Here is a 21,976-nt window from a genome sequence, read left to right on the forward strand (position 1 = left end):
CGTCATTAAATTATGACTTTTTTTCCACATGCTATACTATCACTTCTTTTCGACGTACCATACTATTATTTTTTTTTACTTACTATACTTTGACTTTTTATCACTTTTTTTCAACATATACTATGACTTTTTTTTAAATAATATACTATGACGTTCATGACACATTTTTCAACATACTATACTGTGACTTTTTTTCAACATACAATAACTGACTAGTATAGTATGTCGAAAAAAGTCAGTATGGTATGTCGAAAAAAATATCCTAATTTAGTATTTAAAAAAAGTCATAGTATAGTATGTCGAAAAAAAAGTCATAGAAGAGTATGTTGAAAAAAGGTCATAGTGCAACACAAATATCCCTTCTAAAAAGTTTCAATGGCATACTTGTAAGCAAAGATTTGCTTATTTACACATCCAGCAGACATGGAGCAACATTAGCATTCAGTTGGAGTCGTGTTTGTGTCCACATGATAAATGTAAGTCCAATATTCTCGTCTCCACCAACTCCTGAGGTAAATATCTGGCTCTTAAACTGCTATGTCCGCCAGCTCGTTGCTAACATTTGTCTGTCTGCTGTTTGGTGACAGGTTATGGCCTTTAAGAGCTTTTCTTTCTGTGATGATGAGACCAGTGAGGCTGAACCTAAACAGTAAAGTTGAAAAACAAAAGGAGCTGAAAGATGCTAAAAAGAAGAAGCTCTGTAGAGCTGAGGGGAACTGCTGAGTTGGCAGATAATCATTTGATCTATTTTTAATTAAAAATATTGATTAGCAGCTTTAACCGTTTCTGTTCATGCCTTTAAGAACTATAAAGAGAGAGGGAACACATACACTCAGAGAACATAAAGAGTTAAAAGGAAAGAGAGCAGCCCACTAATGAACAACCTCTTGTTTAATAATACATTACATTCAAGGCAAATGATACATCCTTACCAATACATATTCAGCAATGCAATCATTGGCTCTCTAAATAAATAGAAATTTGAATTCAGTGCACAACATTGAGAAAGAACACCTAACAGTCAACGTGTAACATAGTCTGCACACATTCTGCATCTCTGCACAGTATACACCTCCAACTAGTGCTGCTAAAACCAACATAAAAATAGATCTCAAAATAAGTTATATATATATATATATGTTCCGACTGTCTTAGAAATATTGGGCTTTCGGTTCGTATTTACAGCAATATAGACGTTGATGGATTTTTCTCAAACAACAGAAATTGCACAGTAGTTAAAGAATCCAAGATCACCATTTTCAAAAATATTTTACACACATATAGTAAACAGTCAGTCTTCAAGATGCAGTATGAAATTGCACATTGTCGTCATGCCACAGAGGGGGCTGTTTCAAGGCTTTGGTACACAATGTCCTGATTGGAAGAAAAAGCTCTGCTACGGGCCCCGGTTTCCCCTGGCGACCCTCTTTCGTCGCCGTGGTGGAGGGGGAGAGGCCGTAGCGAGGTACAGCCGCACCACCGCCCGTTCCTTGGATCAAACTAGCGAGCCAGAGAGCCGGATGACTACAGTACACTTCAGGATTGGGGAAGACTCTTGGCACTTGAATCACAGGTGCAGGTCCGTGCTGGATGACCAATCGTATGCAGCCGTGTTGGACATTTTAAGGAGACGAGGAGGGTTGGTGATAAAGGGTCACACGGACGTCGGGGATTGGAAAACGGTATCAAAAATTTCCCAGATTCCCTTCAGATACAAACATGAATGTACTCTGTGCTGTTACTGTGAAGCTGAAACCAACCCTAATACTGATTCACTGAACACTAGAGAACGTTTGGCATTAAGAGCAGCTTCTTCTCAGACCACAGACTTGTTATTTAGACCAACTGAGTCCAAGCAGGTTTTATTTGCAGAGGCAGGAAGAGAATCAGGTTCCTCATGGACAATTGCAACCACTTTTCCTGACAGTACTGCCTTCAGATCAGCGAGCATGTTTGTCTCTAGTTCCGAAGGAAACATGGATTCGTGTAAAGGACAAGGCTGGTAATATTTATATTTTTCTTTTTGTAAACAAATCCCATGAAAAGACCCAACCAGCAATAATTGTATCTATTAACAAGTATTGTGTGTGTAGCCTTACATCCTATATATCTCATTCCTCTGTGCACTTTGTTCAAAAATATCCCCAATGAAACACACTGATCAAAAATACATCAGTGATCCACGCTGTTGCCCTGGGTGACATGGTCCTTCATTACCATACACCCATCATACATAGTTCTGCTTAGGGTTGATTACTGGCTTATTACTGGATTACTGGCACTGAGTGCAGAAGACCGCCTTCATGTTTCAACTAAATGTCCAAGAACACTGATCCCATTCTTCAAATCAGTGCAACAACATGCTGCATGTTCAACGCCATGGACATCCCCTCCTCCCCTCTGAGGCAGTAATAACCTCAGGTCAAAGACAGAGAATCAAACCATTCTGTAGGACTGATATATTCCTCCTTTAAAGATGTACCTTTAAGAGGAATTGCTCTAATATTACCACATTATCTTACAAATATTAAAGAATAATATCACTAAATTCTTCACAAAAAGTCTGTTTCTAAAACCAAACCTCATTGATGGCAAGAAATCCAGGGAGAAAGGTGATATATTCCCAGAGAGGACTCATTTTAAAACTGTAAATACTAAGTACAGCAAATGCATATTAATCCGCCACTGAAAATAGTCCCCAACAAATTCACTATTTATTTTTGTTTGTGTAAAAGTTTGCTAAAAAACTATGGTGGCCAGCTGTTTTAGTAAATTACAGAGCTTTTTTTTTTTAATGAAACTATGTATTTGAGACCGAGTTTTAGAGATGAACGTCTTTAGTAGGAACCAATGGGCATGAGGCTGAGAGTTGGAAAAGTTTGGTCTTTCCATGGGATTTGTTCACAATAACAAAAAATGTAGAATAATGCCAGCCTTTTTGTGAAAGGAATATCCACCTTTAGAAACAGGTAAATAAAACAGATCTGTTACTTTCTTTCCATTCTCAAAGGTGTTTCTTAATCATGTTTAATTTTCTTATACCCTCTTTCTCTCAGCTGGGTGTGTCTACTTCTTCTTACCAGCCACAAATCTATAATACTGGATTTATTGGACAGTTTCCTCTTTTCAATGTGTCCTTCAGGCAGTGTGTTTCTCAGCTCCGTGTCCTTGGAAACTTCAGCCAACCTCGCAGAAGCCAACTGAATCATGGCCGTAGGCAGGCTTTAGAAATCTTTGATTAGCCAAAAACTCTTCACAGTTTCAAACATTTCTGAAGGTTGGAGATAAAAAAAAAAAAATCACAATTTATTTTAAGTTATGTTTAAAAGTTATAAATTTGTATTATCCCAACATAGTGGTCTAAAATGTTTTGGGTAATACTAAATCACTTTATTTTAATTAAATGTTTTGCTTAAAAATTGTGACATTTTAAGATATTTATTCTAAAACATATCAGCCTTGAAACCTGACATGTGTAACACGTGTGTAATCATAGACTGTTAATTCCTCCTCTGGTCATTAAATGCCCCAAATACCCAGAAATATTACCAAAGCCATGACCTCAGCATCCCCAGCGGTAGCTCTGATCATCCATACTACAAAATAGAGATTTGATATTAAAGTAAGGAGGAAGGCTTGTGTGCTTTTGTCTTCACTGTTGTGCTCTGCTACCATGTTCCTTCGGGCTTGAAACAAGGATTAAACACGCGTTAACCAGTGACTAACATGCTCAGGAAAGTTGGCTGCAATTCATCCTGAGTTTTCTCAGCAGTTTGGCCTCATGTGGAGCCTCTGGCCCCCACCAACTCTGTGAGGCCTTCACAGGCACCAGGAAGGAAAGCCTCACAAAAAGTGCAACTAAGTGCCCTGGGCTGTTACTGATAAAGGCAACGTTTGTGTGATAATGAACTCTTGGACAAAAAGGGAAAAAAAGGGGGGGTATAAACACACATGCTTGTTGTAGAAAACACTCATGAAAAGGTAGTTGGCACAGTCCATTTGGTCACTAATGAAAACTTCTTCGTGGCTATATCTTCTGCTCCTCTGACAATGTTGTATTGTTGTATAATCCTGCACTCTAGTGGCCTCTGCTGGCGTTACATCACACTGAGAACGCTTCAGCTTCCTGACAATCATCCAATACCAGTCAGGAAAAGGGTGACACTCTAGAAAACTGGAGTATTGATAGAACCAATGCTGTTTCGGAGTGTGTGTGTGTTTGTGTGTGTGTGTGTGTGTGTGTGTGTGTGTTTCCATGCACTGCAGGACTGGGGAGACTCAAGAATGTGTTCACAGTGTGATCAAACTCACAAGCATGCAGACAAATCCACATGTCTGAACGGACACCATGGGCATTCCATGTGAAGGTAAATGTAAACAGATCGAGGCCGAGCTCCAGAGCCGAGCCACTCCAGCAGCGCTGCGAGGACCTTCATCTGGGCAGGGAGGAGACCTGGACTCCCCGGACCTGCTCTGGATAGGTGGAGGCCTGGAAACACTCGGTCTCTCTGAGGGATGAGAGGAAGAGCTGAGTGTCCTGTAGTCGGACCCTCTCGCTCTGCATCCTCCCATTCCTCGTCCTCCTCGTCCTCCTCCTCCTCCTCTATAGTCACTTGTTGTCCATCAGAGACTGTACTTTGTGCACCAGCTCACGTGCTATCTTCAAGATATGTTGGACATCATGACGCTCAGCCATCTCTGTGGATCAGACATTGTTAGAGAGGCAATTCCAAAAATAAACAGTACATATACGATACAGTTTACACATCACCTGCAAGAACCACCACTTCCTCTTTTCACCCCACCTTAAAGTGTGCTTGTTTGAAAGACGTTTATCTTTAGACATCGTTAGACGTGCTTATGGAGTCTACACTTACGCATAAGAACATGCCTTCCTGCAGGTTTTAGCAGGTAAGCTACACCAGTGGTTCCCAACCTTTTAGTGTGCCCTCACACTGCTACCAGATGAGCTCAAGTACCCCTTCACACCACCTGTCATGTTCCTATCCAACTCGGTCTCTTAGTAGATTTGGATTGAAGTTTGAATGTATACCTCTACCATGTTACAACCATTTATCCATTAGTTTTGTTACATCATCACTACACAATAGAACTGGTCATGACAAACTGTAAATGCCTGATGGCAGCCGTGACAGGATAGTGAGGAATAACACACAGTACCCACAATACTGTATGTGTGTGTGTGTGTCTCTTACCATTGAAGAACTTAATAATGTCAGTGAAGTCCATGTTGTTGTCCATGATGATGTCACGGTAAACTGTGACGAAGGCCAAGGCCAGAAAGAGTACAAAGTGCCTCGAGGAAATCCTGGGAGCCACCCAGATCACCTCCCACACCGCAAACACATCCTCGTACAGGAGCTCTGCACGCACACACACAAAACACAGATGAGATGATGATAGATGATGTTGATATCTAAGTGATGGAGCTGACGTTTAGCCCTTTAAGGCGCTCCTGCTTTCAACAGAACGATTACAGTAGACGGGGTGCAGCTGAGAGGAAGAGACATGTCACGAAGGTGTTGAATCTGTGACATCATGAGGACTCTTTAAAGCATCAGCACGTCATGTTACCATGGTTTCACCTCTGTTGAATGGTAAACCTCATGAGGATGTACATCTGTAATCACTTCCTGAAATGGTAGTAATGACACTTCTTTGATTTATTGTACTCATTTTTGTAGGTTTTTCCACCTTTACGCTGCAGACAGTTTTGCTGTGAAGCACTTCTTTTCTCCTGCCCAGTGGTGGGAGAAGTACTCCCATCTTTTACTTACCGAAAACGTTGGAACAAATGTTCGATTCGCCATCTAATATCGTTAAACTGCCAATATTCAAAATCGACACAGCTGATTTCTCGCCTAAAAAAAAATAGCTTCGGAGCGTGTGTCGAGTTTTCTGTTACGTACGTATTGAGGCTTGTATTGTTTTAGACCAATGACGTCATTGAAGACGCCTGAAGCCGAAACACAGTTGAGAAATTATTGTTCCTGTATAAAAATGAATAGTCTTTTCCTGTAGTTACACAAGCACATTCACTGCCCTCTGACCAGTTGAACCACTGCCTCACGTCTGGAATATATCTGCCTGTTCTACACTCTTAGACCAACTGGTGGTTTCGTGTTCACATGAAGCCCAGATGAAGCCTCGTGAAATGAACCAATTTGCTGGAGAGCCTCAATGCTTTTACTTATTATATTTGCTCAGAGTTATGGAGTTAAGTACAGTACTTGAGCGAATGAACTTAGTTCCTTTCCACCACTGCTCCTGCCAGTCATGAGCTTCACCTGAACAGCAAAGAGGTTTAAGTCGTCTTCCTTACTTGTGACCCCCACTGTGCCGATGCCTCAACTAACCACTAAGAGTGTCCGGTGCACTACGACAAGGATAAGAACATCTGCCAGCTTGCCATCTGTGATCACGAGTCTGTCGACTCAATGCAGCTTTAAAGCAGACATATCAGTGAGCTGGAGAATATAATGTTATTCAGAGAGAGGAAATAATGTGGCGCTCACCTCTCTTGAAGTCCAGCAGGAACCAGCGGTAACAGAAGTAGAAGTGAGTGTAATCTCCATTCTGCTGCATCAGTTCAAACAGCTCCGAGTCCAGGATCTGACATCAGAGTGAGAACAGAGAGAACGTCAGTGGGTTTCAGTAGAGGTGACACTCTCTCACTCTCTCACTCTCTCACTCTTTCTCTCTCTCTCTCTCTCTCTCTCTCACACACACACACACACAGTAGAGTTATCCGTCACCTGGATCAGTGACCTCATGTTGGCAAAGTGTGTGTCCATGGCTCCGCCGTTAGGGAAGTTCTGAGTCATCCTCTTCATTAGCTGAGTGAAACAGCTGTAGGCCAGGCACTCTGACACAGGAAGAACATATGGTCATGTAGCCGGGACAGCACTTAAACTCTCTCACCTTCACTTTTTTTCAGCGACAAATAATATTTCCCAATTGAATTTCAAACACTGATGAAATGATAAATGAGTGTCTATTTGCTGTGACAGCCAGCGGCGGCGGCAGATGTAATCCTGTACGCACTGTGCATACATTTTTTTAATGATTTTGTTCATTTTTTTGGATTTGTTTTTTTAATTTAATAATGTGCTTGAGATGCATTTAAAGGACGGTGATTGGTGTACTTTTGGACTTTACAGTGCTCTGGAGTTATTATAAATGTTTGGATCACTCACTGTAATCTAATTCTACAAATAGTATAATACTAATAATATTAATGTAGCCTGATCTTTATCGGACACTGCAGAAACACCGGGTTTAAACACGATAAACAGACATGCATTAAAAAACCTTACAAAACAGACGCTTTGATGTCATAGTAACCTTAACTGGGCTGACCTACATACTAACAGCCCCCTCCTGTGTTTGACCGTTGTATAACTAAACTTCATGTCCATGCATAAAACCCCACATGGTATTTGTAGTGCAAGTGTTTATTTAATATTTCTATTATATTAGGCATATTAGCTTCAATTCTGTAACGGCTACTGGGGCTATTGTTCATTCGTATTATTCACAATAATAATTACAGTCAGGAGATATAAAGTATATGATGATTATTTCTTCTCACCATCATCCAGGATGACCATGAGCGGAGCGAGCAGGTCGCACATGCCCTGAACGTAGCCGATCTCTAAATGCTCCCACACGTAGCTGCAGGCAAGAAGGACACACACACCAAGACAAATCACATTCAACTCACCGGATGTCATGTACATGTGGAACACAGTGCATTTACTCAAGTGCTGTACTTTTTTAAGGGGAGACACTACAGGTAAATGTAAGAATTTTAACTAATATATATCACCAGGAAACCTCCTCAGTTGGTAAATTACTTACATTAAGACAATTATTTGTTAAGTTTTCAGAGATTTTATGTTGAGATATGCAAATGAGGCATTATCTTATTAAATATGTGCTAATCTGTAAACATTTCCAGAACAGAAATCTGAACATTGGATAAAGCCAGGTTAAAAAAAAAGCAAAAAGTCAAAACAATTTAAAAAAAGCAGAGGGGATTTTGGATATCTCTTTGTATCACTTTATAAATCAGAAAATACTGTCAACAGACATAAAATAATACATTTTTGCCATGTTTTTAGGAATACATGAGTAAATAAATGTTCTATAAATTGGATTATGAATGATATATGAACAAAACCCTCTGAAAAAATCTTCAGAATATGCAGAGGAATGAAAGTTTGGTGGATGTAAGTGTTGCTGAAATGGAGATTTCTGGCTCAGTTTGAGAAAAAACTCAAAACAGTAAAATTGTGGGCTGTAAAATCAAAACAAGGAGCTGAAAGACGCTAAACATCTCCACAGAGCTGAGGGGAACTGCAGAGTCAGGTGATAATTCTACAAGCGAAACACCTATCGTTTGTTCTATATGTTCATGTATAGCAGTTTTAAATGAAGGATCTAAAGACTTCTTCTACATACCTGCACATGATGTTGCGTAGTTTCTCCAGGTTGGCTGGGGTGAAGTAATAATAGTTGCGGTCGCAGCGCTGCACATCTTTGTCTATCCGGTGGAGGTTGAGGGCGACTGTGTCCAACAGCTCGATCTGCTCAAAGGAACATTTGTGATGATTAACAACATTGGTGTCAACATCGGGGGGGGACTAAGTGTAAATCAAAGTTTTACTATGAGTAACCTCAGACTTTTAAACCACTTGTTGCAGACTTGCTCAGTCAGACTGAATAAACAGACGTACTGTACATACCGTATATGAGGAGAGTGAAGGTGATATCCCCTCTGCAGCTGCTTCATTGGTCACCAGTTTGTCCAGCTGACTGCACAGCCTGTCCTCAGTCAGAGAGTCCTGACGCCCCCCCAGCACACCCGAAGTCCTGCCCTCCTCCCCACCCCCCCCTTCCTCCTCGGTGCTCTGACCGTCGTCTATACTGGACAGGATCTGGGAATGTGCAGAGGTCACTGAGTAGTTTCTGGAGGAGGGGAGACCCGAGTCGGGGGAGTCGAACTCCACTAGAGGTCGCTCCTCTGGAGGAAGGGCTGCAGGGGGAACTAGGGTGGTCATGGTGGGGGTACTGCCCTCTCCACTGGGGGTCTCCTGGCTCCCTGCATCCGGCTCATCCACCGACATAAACACCTGAAGAAGAATGGAACTTTAGAAGTGATAGAGGACAGTTATCATAAATCGGATCATATGGATCATCAGAGAGTGTGTGTTTATGTACTGTTCCAGTCTGAGGTTGTCAAGACTATAATATGAGTTTTTCTTTTTGTTGAATCTGGTAGCTCACGCCAATTATTCCCACGCTTTTGAAACCAGAAACAAATAAACGTGGTGTACACTGTGTGAACTCAGTATTCTGCTATGACTGACATCAGTCTTTATAAGATCAGATGAATGTACTGAATCACTTTCACAGAACAAAGTTAAAGTTAAAGAGCAGTATCTCCCATGTGCTGATGTTGCTGCGAGAGGTTCTGGGTCCTTAATGAACTCTGCGTTTATAGTTGTTTCCAAATGAAGGGACATTGTTTCATTTCAGAGATGAATAGATTGTTGGATTTAATTTAGAATTTAGCATTGCATTTCTGTAAAGTTGGGGGACGTGCAAGAGATAGATTAAAACTAGAAATACTGCCTCGCCGCTGTATGCCTCCGCCAATCACTCAAGTAGCAGTTTTCATCATTTATCCTGTTAGACATTTCTGGTAAATTGTCATAATTAGCATATGAATTCTTGAGTTATGGCTGAAAATGTGTTTTGTGAGGTCACAGTGACCTTTGACTACCAAATTCTAACCAGTTCATCCAAGAAATTCCCTCTAGGCGTTCCTGAGATATCACTTATAAAGAAGGAAATATATCAAGCAAAGATGTGAAAATGTTTAAAATACAATATCATACAATTAATATCAGACATACTTATAATAATTTTAATTAAAGCGCTGGGTTGGGTTGATTATATTGGTCTGAGCTTCAGTCACAATCAGGACACTGTAGACTGTAACAACTACTCTCTATATTACTACTGTAGGTCTAACAAGGGGTCAGATGTGTGTGGGATGGATGTCATATTGTGTTGGGCTTCTTCACCTCGTTGCTGAGTGTAGAGTCTCTGTGAACGAGTCGCAGGACGTGACTGTCGATGCTGCTGCCTGAGGAGAGCTTGGCAAAGATGGCCGACTGCATCTCCTTTTCCCTCTGCTTGACAATCACCTCACAGGCCTTCCACTCCCGCATCACCTGCTGGTAGCGCTCCGTGATCTTTGCATCAATCTTCACAGGGAAAAAAAAGGCAATCACTGTGTGTGTTTGTGTGTGTGTGTGTGTGTGTGTGTGTACGTGCGTATGCGAGTGGGCGTGGGCGTGTGCGTGCGTGCTGTACCTGGCTCATGTCCTTTTTGCCCATGCCAAACTTGTAGTGTCCAAGCAGGAAAGGCCAGACCTCCTTCCTGATGTCATGCTGCACTCCGCCATAATAAACCAGCCTCAGCAGCTCCAGCTCCTTATAGTTCTACACACAGACCGGGAGAGAAAAAAAGAATGATAAAAATATAAACCAAAAGAAGAAGATGACAGGAAGAAGAAGAAGAAGAAGCCTGGGGTGAGTGGTGAGAGGAACAAGAGGAAGAGGAAGCGCATCAATAATGAAAGGAGAGAAAGAGTGATTGTGCCCCATTCAGAGGAAGATAGAAGATAAAGGACACAGATATGAATAGAGTGTAAATTAGTAGTGATGACTTTGTTGGAGTTGATGAATGGTTACAGTGGCTGCTTTAATAGCTACGATGGTAACATACTACACTCTGTAATGAGACAGAACTCATTAAATTTCCATTAGAGTGAAGGAGAGTGGAGTGAGGTGGAGGCTGCAGGAGAAGTGCATGATTCCTGACTTCCAATTAATATACAGCTACAGTAAAGGAGGATAAATGAGGGGGAGGACAGAATAATAGAAACCCATTTAACTGAGAGGCAACTGAAGCTCAAGGAACATTCCTCACAGGTTGCGTCAGATTATCTCACTTTATAAAATATTACTGTATGTAAGACTTGCACAGCACAGCATAACCATGATTTATCTGACTCGATGATGACTTGGCGATCTGCTGTGATTTCTGGCTTTTTAAATTCACTGGCCTGCAGGTGGAGGGTGGAGAGGTGTCAGATGGTGCAGGAAGAAGATTAAGATTCTTGTTATGTTGTCGTAAATTCCGGCTGCTGGCTGGCAGAGGTTGATCACGCCGTTATATTTAATGAGTCTCTCAGCCTCACTGTGTGTACAAACCTCTCTGCTCACCTTGCAGTCTTTCTGGTACTTGCTCCACACCTCTTTGCTGAGGCCCCCGGACGCCTCGGAGGGTCTGTCTGGAGGGACTATGTTGTGGTTGACGAGAGCGGACAGATGAGTCCGCACAGTGGACAGGTGTCGACAGTAGGCCAGCCCTAATGGACAGGTGAGAACATGGACAGACACACACGGCTAAGACCAAGCATCGGGAAAGTCACAGATAGAAGTATGGGTGAAGCCAAAATGTGCATGCATGTTTCCCTGATGGATGAAAATGACAAAGTAAACCAGTGTTTGTACCACCTTTAACTCCTGCGTGTAAATGTCTTTCTAAATATTACTGGAAATGTAAAATTATATTGTATATATATTATTCACCATTAATGAAGAAACAGTTTAATTGGAGTGCTGTTCTGCTCATGATTTTGGATTCATACACATACCAGGGTTGATGTCAGTTGGAAAAATGTAACCATGTCAAAACCCTGTATTAATTGTCCATCCACTGTATATAAACAGTAGACCCACTAAGATCATTTAAAGGTGCAGTGTGCAGGATCTGCTGGTGAGGTGAGCGTGTAGGAGAACTACGGTGGCTGACGTGAAAACGTGAATGTCCCTATCTAGAGCCAGTGTTTGGTTTGTCCTTTCTGAGCGGCTGTAGAAACACGGCGGACTCTGTGGAGACGACCCGCTCCCTATGTAAATATAAACGGCTCATTCTAAGCTAACGAAACACAAAGACTCTTATTATCAGGTGATTATACACTAATGAAAACCTACTTATTAATATTAATATCTGCCCTAGATCCCCCTAATTGTGACACACTGGTCCTTTAAGAATTCCCTTAAGAAGTCCTTAAGAATTGCATAGTAGCCTAGAAATGTTGAAACCATACTGTGTTGTTTAGCAAATTTTGTTTATGTGCTGAATATTGCGTAATCCTGCTTTTATTTCATAACTAAAATTTTATTTTTTATTTTTTGTATTGTTATATTGAGGTCAATAAACTCACCAACTATTAAGGTATATAGGTATATATGTGTGTGTGTGTGTGTGTAAGTAAGGAGTTTAGGTGTCTGTGGTTAATTTACACAAAACATGTCACAATCATAATATTCAGAAAGCAGCAATCATGTATGAAATAAATGCATGAATACTGAACAGAGGTGACATGATGTACTTACATCCATAAAAGGCTCTGGAGACTATCTGCCTCTTCATGTTCTGGCAGAGCATCTTGAGAGGAATACTGGAGGAAAGAAAATAAATCCATCATAATTGTTGAGCCACTGTCTGATTTGAAAAAGGCTTATTCTATAAATAATTCCTTTTAATGAAGACACCTCCACCGTGGCTGAAAGATTGAAGTTCCTTCATGTGTTTTTGTTCTCATGGATAGATGGACTAGATGCTGCCTCCACCAGATATTGGACTCCTTAGAATTACATTTCACAAGTCAATAATTATTATTGTTTTGGTGGGACCCTATCTTAATAAAAATCACAGCCTATAACCGTCAGCTGTTGTTGCTCGTCTCTCAACTCTCTCAAGTTTGATTATCTGGCTCCATGCAGCTGCCAAGATGATGAACCTAAGGCTTAAAATGTCTTCAGCAAAGACTCAGTGCATCATAAAAGTCAGTTTAAATTTGACAACAACTCTGTAAATATCAGTTCAGTTCGTGGCAGTGATTCCTTCAATACAGATGGCTTTCCTAAATATCTTCACATGCTCTTAGTGTTATTGATGACACCTGTTTTTACGGCATTGATTACCTTTATCATCCAAATGTAAAACTCTAAACCAGACGCATTGCAGCACACTTTAACAGTTAAAGGTAAGGGTTATTTTAAGGACGTACGTGTGAATGTCTGATGGGTTGTGTATGCAGGTGCAGCCGGCAGGGTAGTCGAACGACACGTTGCTGCCAGCCGCTGAGCAGGACAGGCACAGCGATTCGAGAGTGGTTCCATCGGCCTGTTGCCACGACGACGGGCTGCCTCCGAAACCCTGCATCTCCATCATCTCCCCGTGGTCTAAACCAGAGAGAAGGAAAGTGAGAAGACAGAGAGAGGTCTCAGTGTTCTGAGACTGTTCTCATGTACTACGCTCTTTGTTATTTAAAAGTCTACTTCACACTAGCTATGTTCTATATGCCGTACATATTATGACATAGGCCCCTCAGCTCAACCATAAATACATCTTTCCATGTATTGTTCTTTGGTATTAATGACATCAAGAGATGAGCAGATGGATGAAAGATTTACACTCATGTTACATGTGAGAGCTGGAAAAACCAAGCGTCGAGAGGAAACCAAAAGTGGAGGGGGACAGTTTAGGAAGCAGGAACGGTTGCTGTGGGAGAGACAGGCAGAGAGGATGCAGGGAAGCCATGCTGGATCAGTTCATTCAGTGGGGAGGCAGAGGAAACAGCAGAGCTCAAACAGGAGACAGGAGGAAGTAGCAGAGGAAGAGGAGAGGAAGTGAAGGAGCTGATAGAAGAGGAGAAGACAGAGACGAGGCTGACGCTCAGGCCATGCAGGACGCATAAAGCCAGAACAAGACAAGAGACACCAAAAACAATTATCTCATAAACAACAAAAACATATGGTCACCAGTAGAAGGGCACACAGAGGGGAGGGAAAAAATCATAAAAACTTCAACATTAAATAAATGCTCTTCACCTTAATTCTTCAGGTTGGAGCTGATGACCTGTCATAAATATGAAGCTGCGCTTTGGTCGTTCAATAACCCCAAAAAACAATTAATATTAAGAACGAAAAATGCGAACAGAAAAATTGCTGGAGCGAGACCAACATCTGGCCTCCCCCCTCTTTACTTTAGGACTAGACGTGATCAACAACTGGTTTTGGGCTCAGTAAGTCAACCCCGCTCACACAAGACTCCACGTCTCTACTACTGCGGAACCCCACAGGACCGTAATGAGAGGGGTGGAAGGCGGTGGGGGTGGGGAGGCTATGGGGAGGGGAGGGGGGGTTAGTGAAGAATTACAGTGAACAGCATCGCAGCAAACGACTGCACAAACAGGAGAAACAACTGAGGAAGTCAGAGAAGAGAGAGAGAAATCAAAACAAACAGAGGAGGACTGTGAGAGGATTTTCATCACAAATACGTAGAAACACATAGTCGTTCTTTAAAAAACAATGAAATGGGTGCATCATATTTCCCATGCAAAAACTGTCAGGCATGTTGCAAGAGAGAAATGAAAGGACAAAAAGAAGGAAACTGAATTAAGTCAAATTAAAGGAGTGCAAAAAAAAAAGCAAATTATCAAAGCGATTTTTGGCCACGACAGCGTAAACCCAAGAGTGTTGAGTCATGCTTCCACAGCTACACCCTCTCATAACTCTAAGGCAATCAGCACTGCAAATCCCAGAATGCAAAGCAGCCAGAAAGGCCTTGACCTAGACGAGGAGACCTGGGGAACTTTGAATCTGTGTGACAGTGATGAAACCGGGTGACAGACGTGAGTCACTGTGTTTGGCAGCACTCTCTATAAAACAAGTCTATTCATTTGACAGTGTGTGTTTCACAGGCTTGCATGAGGAGCTCTGCCAAGCCAGTGGATTACACTGTGTCGCTGAGCGGTGGGGAGAAAGACCAGAGACACAGAGAGAGAGATAGTGACATTAAGCAGGAAGGGTGTCAGTGGCTGCTGTGGCATTAACTGGATGTCTGATAATATCATTTTCTTGAGACAGGATGTTATTGTGCTAGATAACGATGCCCAGCTGTCATTTATAGCAAATTCAGCCGACATAAAAGTTGAAAATGTTTTATATTGGTGAATAAATGCTATTTGGATTTGTCTACCAGTGGCTGGAACTGACTTTTATTTGGCGCTAGAGATAATCCTAAATCATCTGTTGCATCACGACAGTGAGTGATGAAGACTGGCTCATTCCTTTAGATTTCCTCTTTTTGCTTGCGCTCCTCCTCTTCCTGTCCACCTCCATCTGACACTCAGGACCTGCAGCTTCGCCTACAATTCACTACGTAAGTATTGCACAAGGTCTACATTGCAGTTTATGTCACTGGAGTAACACATGCAGCACTGGAGACTGTGCTGACACGTGTTGTGAACTTAAAGTTGCTCTATACGACATCAGAGCAGTATTATAGCAGCAAACCACTATTGTGTTGGAATCAGAGCTTTTTTGTTCATGTTAGTGCATGTGAGCGTGCCCCACTGGCTAGCTCACGGCCGCCGCTCTGCACTGCTCTCACACGGCAGTTACAGCTGATACCGCCATCAGTCCTGGAAGTGTAGCGCCCGCCCTCCAGTTCCCAGTTCCCCCAGGTTAACACCGTTAGCTGTAAGCCGCCGGCTCAGCCGTAGATATTCTCTGAATTACGTATTGAGCACCTTTAAAGCCTGCTTTACCCCGGACACACAACAATACAAATGGGACGGCGCGTGGCTGCAGAATACCATAGCAAGCAGAAATTCTGCATATTGTATATAAAAGGTGCTACATGTACCATTTGTAAACATCAAATAATACTGTCAAAGCTGGAAGGATTCTTTTGGTCACTTGGGGCACAGGAACTAGCTGAAAACACAACGTCCTTTCACCTCATCACATCTCTTTAAACACATTAGACAGACAGCAACATTAGCATTCATTAGGTGTCCTGTTAGTGTCCACCTGGTGAATCTTTCCTATACGCTCTGATTTGGTCTCCACCAACTCCTGAGCATAGTATCTAGCTCTTCAGGCGGCTGTCTGCTGTTTAGTGCATACAGTGAGTTTAACTTATCAGAACTCTTTTTGAAGCCAACCGCTGTGACTGAAAAAACGAATCAGTTCGCTAAAAGAGTCTAAAAAGCTTTGTAGAGCTGTTAATTGCTAATTCAGTGCTAATTCTCTGCGGGTTTGTCACTTAGAGCGACCTCCTTTCATTCCACATAGTCCTTTGAGCCATTAAATACTGATTAGTGGAGCGATGAGTACGACCACGATGGAAACCCTACAGCTTCCTGTCCCTTACAGATCACTTTCATCATGGCAGAGGACAAACAAACCGGACGGAACTTTTTTTTCACTTAAAGACAAGACTATTTAAACTAAATTAAACCTGGAGGTACAAAGTAAGAGGCTGCCAATCGTCCTAGCTATTATTGGACTCTTTTGTATCTATTGTCTCAGATTTAATGTTAATCAATTATTAATGGTTATGTAATTGCCATTGTTAGCATTTCTTTATGGCTCTTTAAATATGGCTAATTTATGAATGCATAATTATGTAATTAAAAAAAAAAAAAATCATAATACATGCTTTTCAATTTTGTGGTGATCAACCTGAAGGTCCCCTTCAACCCCAGCCTACTCCACACCGTTGGGCTCAGCCTCAGGAAGCACACACACAGGCAGACAAAGCTGGGGGGGGGGTTGGGGCAAGAGAGGAGGGCCTGAGGGGGCATGATGGGTGGGATGCGGGGAGGGACGTCTGAAGCCGGGGTGAGGTCTCAGGCGTGGGGGTGGGGGGGGTGTGTTAAGGTGATAAAAACCTTTCATGACATTAGGGTCTGTGAGGTTCCGCGAGCAGATCATTGAGATCATAGCATGGAGCCTATCTTCCTCTTCCTCGTCATCGTCCAGCGACGGAGCGCGGCTGCCCGTGGTGTGGTGGTAGTTTATAGTGACTGCTTGCACCAGTGGGACAACAGAGAACACAGTTAGAACAGGGCCACCCTACAGACCTCGGGAAGAGCATTGTGGGAAAGACGCCACACTACACCCGAACTATGTAAACACATCATGGAAGACTAAATTCAAGCAGATACACAGTACTTATTTTTCAATTTCAAAAGGCAAAAGCGATCACAGAGATGAGTGTTAACCACTGAAGGAAGATTACATGTTTGTTGTGTGCAGCCTGTCTCCTGCCTTGCTTTGTGCATGACGATGTAAAAGTGTGACTTACTGGCATCGTAGCGGTATCCAGGGTAGACGATGCGAAACACGTAGTCAGCGGCCGTCCGCTCCTCACCGTTCCCGTCCTGGTCAATGAGCCTGGCAGTACTGCTCCTCTTCCTCAGTTTGGGAAACACTTTTCCCTGCAGAACACAAACAGATTTATTAAAGGGACATATCATACTCATTTCCAGGTTCTTACTTACTTTCTCTCATACTGTCTGTCTGAATATACCTGTATTCACCCTCTGTCTGAAAGGCTTTCTCTTTATTTGGTTTTTTTTCTGGTGTGGCAGCAATACGCTGTAGAAATACGCTACCATACATAGTGGAAGAGCAGTCGGATTCACTTTACACCACGGTTGTCTTTTCCTAAGTCCTTCTGAATTCTCTTTCACATCTTTCCTTGACCTCATGACGTTTTCCATCGAGGTCAAGGAAAAGTTGTCAGGAAAAGACGTTAGGAAGTAATCTTTTGACTTTTCGACCGCGGCCTATGTTTAAGTGTGAATACAACTTTAACAACCTGACTCACCTTGCCTTTCTGGGACCAGAGGGGGGGCTCTAGCTGACCCCGCGGTAAGAGGCCTGTTTCCAGACAGGAGAGGAAGGCCAGGAGGTGACCACCTGGGGGGAAGTGGAGAGGCGGCCGCTGGATCCCATCCTGACTGACCAGAACCAGTGTACCACCACAATCAGCTGGAATATGATGGGAAAAAAAATATTATGCAAGAATGAGATAAGAAAAGAAAAAGAAAATTTATTAATATTATTGAGTTATAAATTGTATTTTAAATAATGTCTAAAGAGTCCATGCACATACAAATAAATGTAAGAGATGCAAAAGGAGACAGAATAAAAGGTGTCGAAGCTGTCACCAAGATAACAGCACTAACATGAAAATAGTGATATGAGCTACCCCTTAACACTTTATCAAAACAAGCACTCAATATGTTGATATGACAACAGCTTAGGATGCCACTTCATGCCTGAATGCTCTTTCTATAAGGTGACTGATGCAGTGTGATCTGACTATGTGTGCTAGGATGACTGAATGAGGAGGTGTTGTGTGAAAGTAGCAGCTCTACTCACGGCGTTGGTGACAGTGGATACAGACTATCTGGCGTAGAGGGACAGTCAGTGCATAGTCCCAGTAGATACTGACAGAGAGGGTAAGACAAGGTTATTATCGTACACTGAGACTGAAACCACAACAAGCAGTGGAAACTGAAATTAAATTAAAAAACAATATCCTTTAAGAAAAACTAAACTGAAACAACATTGCCTGGAAAATGAAATAAAACTGAATGTTAATTCATTTCACTTTTTGTTGTTTAGCTCTAAATATCTCACTACAGGAAAAAGGAGGCAGCATGAATTTCCATCAACTCTGGAGACTTTGAACCACAGAGACTGAAGGGACTTGACGTTCCAGGAGATGGTGCTGTGCTGCAACAGCTTCACAATGAGTCCCTGTTGTTTATCACATGCAGTCTAGTCTTGTAGAATTAAATAACAAGAAGATGATTTAAATACTGGAGTAGATTAAATGCCATTTAACCACCAAGCTGTTGATCGCAGGTCTGATGTTAACCAACTGGGGTCGGGATGATGAGTGTGGTAGTGAGGAGGATCACAGATTTAAACATGACTGTTCCTACACACTTCTCCAACCATGTAGTTTGTATGTAGGCTATATATAGCTACATACTTCTGAGACATTAAACCTAACAAAAACAAACGCAAACTAAACTAAAACTAGCAAACACACTCTGAAAACTAACTACAACTAAACTCAACTGAAATTGAAAATAAAATCTAATTGAAAATTATAAATTTATAATCTTGGTGTGAGGTGTAACAGGCTTCAGAGGCAGTTGTTCATTTCAAATCACTGCAAGTGTCATTAAATGCATGTTTAGATCATTTATATACTATCTATAAATGTATAGCGGGTGTGTTTGGGCCACCTCTTCTCCAGGTCACAGTCTCCCAGCGTGCCGTTGATGAGTTGGTTGGGTGTCCACTTCAGGGTGAGGTTATCGCCGGCCTGGTGGAGTGACAAGTAGCCCCGCAACACCTCCATGTCCTTCTTCTACCGTGGAAGAATAGAGAGGAAGGAGAAAGGACATAACATGAGACTTCAGGTCTGAAGGAGCTCAAGACAGAGAGCAGAAAATCGAGGCTCCATTAAACCATTTTCATCTAAACAGCTGCTGTGAGATTTGAAGTTTAACCACGGGAAAACTCACTTTCAAATCTTAGTTCAACATTTTGGGAACTATGCTCATCTTCCTCCAAGAACTAGGAGAAGATTGATACCATTCTCTGAAATGAGACTGATTTCAATCATTTCCCAACATGTTTAACTATTTCTTAAAGTATTTCTCTCAAACATTTAATATGTGTGGCCGAATAAAGAACATTCAAAGTTCAAGTTAGAACAATATTTACTGAGTTATTCATTTATGATAGAGTTTAACACTCAGCTCATTTGCTTCATCAGGAATTGATCAGATTTCAAAGACAATTGTGTCTCCATGGCAGCGCAAGCAAATAACCCCTCAGCTCAGGTAACTGAAAATAGGTTTTCAGGGCCTCTGAGTGAAGTCTACTATAACTGAATATAGCTTTGTCATATTCAAACAGGATAAGTCCTGAGACGCTGTTGAATACTGTACATGTATTCTATATGTTACATTTTATATAGACAGAATCTATGTTCATGATATGAGAAGCAGACAGTAGAGTCATATACAGTACCATTTAGCATGTAGCGTGCAGTGAGTGCAGGATTCATCTGCATGTGCACTCAGCCACAAGTGCTGCATGGCTGAGTGCACATGGCTCTGTCAAAGGCTGAGCGTTGTGGGAGGCAAATATGTGCTCATTATACATTTCCAGGGCCAAACATGTTGAAGCTACTTGGCAGCACAGAGCACATTAAAGGCAGGTCTTCAACCAACCCAAAACAGCACACGTCACTCCGCTGTTCATATACTTCCAATGGCTCCCAGTCGCCGCTCGCATCAAATTCAAAACCCTGTTGCTCGCTTACAAAATAGCAACAAAAACAGCTCTCTCCTACCTGAACTCCCTCATCCAGGTCTACACTCCCTCTCTCCTACCTGAACTCCCTCATCCAGGTCTACACTCCCTCTCTCCTACCTGAACTCCCTCATCCAGGTCTACACTCCCTCTCTCCTACCTGAACTCCCTCATCCAGGTCTACACTCCCTCTCTCCTACCTGAACTCCCTCATCCAGGTCTACACTCCTTCTCTCTTACCTGAACTCCCTCATCCAGGTCTACACTCCCTCCAGCCCACTACGCTTGGCCAATGAAAGGCGCCTGGTAGTCCCATCACAACAGGGCCATAAGTCACTAGCTAGACTCTTCTCCTCTGTAGTCCCCCGGTGGTGGAATGAGTGACCGAACTGCATTTGATCCGTAGAGTCCCTTTCCACCTTTAAGAAAAGGCTAAAGACCCAGCTCTTTCATGAACACCTCCGCACCTAATGACACTGATGCCATTGATAATGTTAATGATGATATTTAGGATGTTGCTGATGTTGATTAAGATATTGATGATGATGATGATGATGATGACGTTGTTGCTGTTTCTATCCACCCTGTGCGTTGCCTATGTGCACTGCCTATCGGCACCTGTGTCTGATCGGTCTTGAAGCTGTTGTTACTCACGTTGCTCCCTCCTATCTAGATCCTTGCTTGTGTTGTATGAACTCTCAGATGTACGTCGCTTTGGAATAAAAGCGTCTGCTAAATGAAATTGTAGATTTGTAGAAATCCAACTTAAAGCCCAATGTTTATTTCTAATAGATAGGCAGACAGAAATGGTACAGGTACTTTGTATAAAAGCTGGTCACAAACTGAGGATGTGCAGTCGTACCGGTTGCACCAGGACGTTGTTTTTGCCGTAGAGAAGGTGTGTTCTGGAGTTTTGGTGAAGAGACTCCACATACTCCCTCGCTGATGCAGCAAACCTGTCGTCTGACATGCTGCCACTGGATTGCCTCTTGCGGATCTGGAAAAGAAAACCATTTTAACAGTGAATTTGTACAACTCCATCACCACACACCAACACCTCCTGAGGACTGAAGTAGCTGATATAAAACAGCCTCCACTCACCCCCAGAGCAGGCCGGCGGCCACCCGAGGTGTCTTGGCCTCGGTGGGCCCCGTGGATCCGGTGGCGCTGAACTAGCTCGTTAGCTGAGGGGTCAGTCCAGAAATGATCTGACGTCTTCAGTTTGCTGTATTCCAGAGCACAGGGCCCCACTGAGAACACAGCACACACACAGCACACCGACACACAGACCTATTAACAGATCCATTGACCACTTTCATCAGTGAAATTCCTCAATTGAAACCTTTTGTAAGGTTACTACTTAGCTGGAGGGAATTCATAAAAAGACTGTAGAAGGTGGTGCAACAAAAAACAAAAACAGAATAAATACATGTAACAATATTCAACTACATATATAAATATATTATTTTCAAATTTGAAATAGTAAGTATAGGGTTCCAAAGTCCCAGATTGATTGACATCTGAACAGTACATAAACCTGTCTTTCAGCATTAGTGCACAGCACACATTTGATAGTATTAGTAGTTCTATATAATATAACATATGGGAACATTAACGTGCATTTTTTTTCCCGGCTGTTCCTCATTTGTCCACCAGGTGTCTTCAGTGTGTTGTA

The 21,976-nt window shown here is 42.3% G+C and overlaps 1 protein-coding gene across 6 annotated transcripts in view; it reads right to left on the reverse strand.

The window, feature by feature from the left end:
- Window positions 1–844: 844 nt before the first annotated feature.
- sgsm2 (small G protein signaling modulator 2) overlaps window positions 845–21,976 on the reverse strand; it is a 71,668-nt gene continuing 50,536 nt past the window's right edge. Inside the window, exons 6-24 of one of the 6 annotated variants that reach the window (XM_037774409.1) lie at window positions 21,403–21,551; window positions 21,164–21,298; window positions 19,224–19,348; window positions 18,346–18,413; window positions 17,789–17,952; window positions 17,264–17,396; window positions 16,848–16,982; window positions 13,176–13,350; window positions 12,499–12,563; window positions 11,308–11,465; window positions 10,405–10,533; window positions 10,113–10,295; window positions 8,769–9,155; window positions 8,485–8,609; window positions 7,613–7,695; window positions 6,777–6,886; window positions 6,537–6,633; window positions 5,217–5,384; window positions 845–4,698 (exon numbers count right to left, since the gene is read on the reverse strand). In XM_037774409.1, coding sequence (XP_037630337.1) covers window positions 4,610–4,698; window positions 5,217–5,384; window positions 6,537–6,633; window positions 6,777–6,886; window positions 7,613–7,695; window positions 8,485–8,609; window positions 8,769–9,155; window positions 10,113–10,295; window positions 10,405–10,533; window positions 11,308–11,465; window positions 12,499–12,563; window positions 13,176–13,350; window positions 16,848–16,982; window positions 17,264–17,396; window positions 17,789–17,952; window positions 18,346–18,413; window positions 19,224–19,348; window positions 21,164–21,298; window positions 21,403–21,551 — 2,678 coding nt within the window. In that variant the 3' untranslated portion in view covers window positions 845–4,609. Of the gene's footprint in view, window positions 4,699–5,216; window positions 5,385–6,536; window positions 6,634–6,776; window positions 6,887–7,612; window positions 7,696–8,484; window positions 8,610–8,768; window positions 9,156–10,112; window positions 10,296–10,404; window positions 10,534–11,307; window positions 11,466–12,498; window positions 12,564–13,175; window positions 13,351–16,847; window positions 16,986–17,263; window positions 17,397–17,788; window positions 17,953–18,345; window positions 18,414–19,223; window positions 19,349–21,163; window positions 21,299–21,402; window positions 21,552–21,976 lie in introns of all 6 variants that reach the window. The other 5 variants (XM_037774408.1, XM_037774413.1, XM_037774410.1 and 2 more) reach the window with 5 other exon arrangements.

The sequence above is a fragment of the Sebastes umbrosus genome, chromosome 7 (genome assembly GCF_015220745.1).
Source record: "Sebastes umbrosus isolate fSebUmb1 chromosome 7, fSebUmb1.pri, whole genome shotgun sequence".
Lineage (NCBI taxonomy): Eukaryota > Metazoa > Chordata > Actinopteri > Perciformes > Sebastidae > Sebastes > Sebastes umbrosus.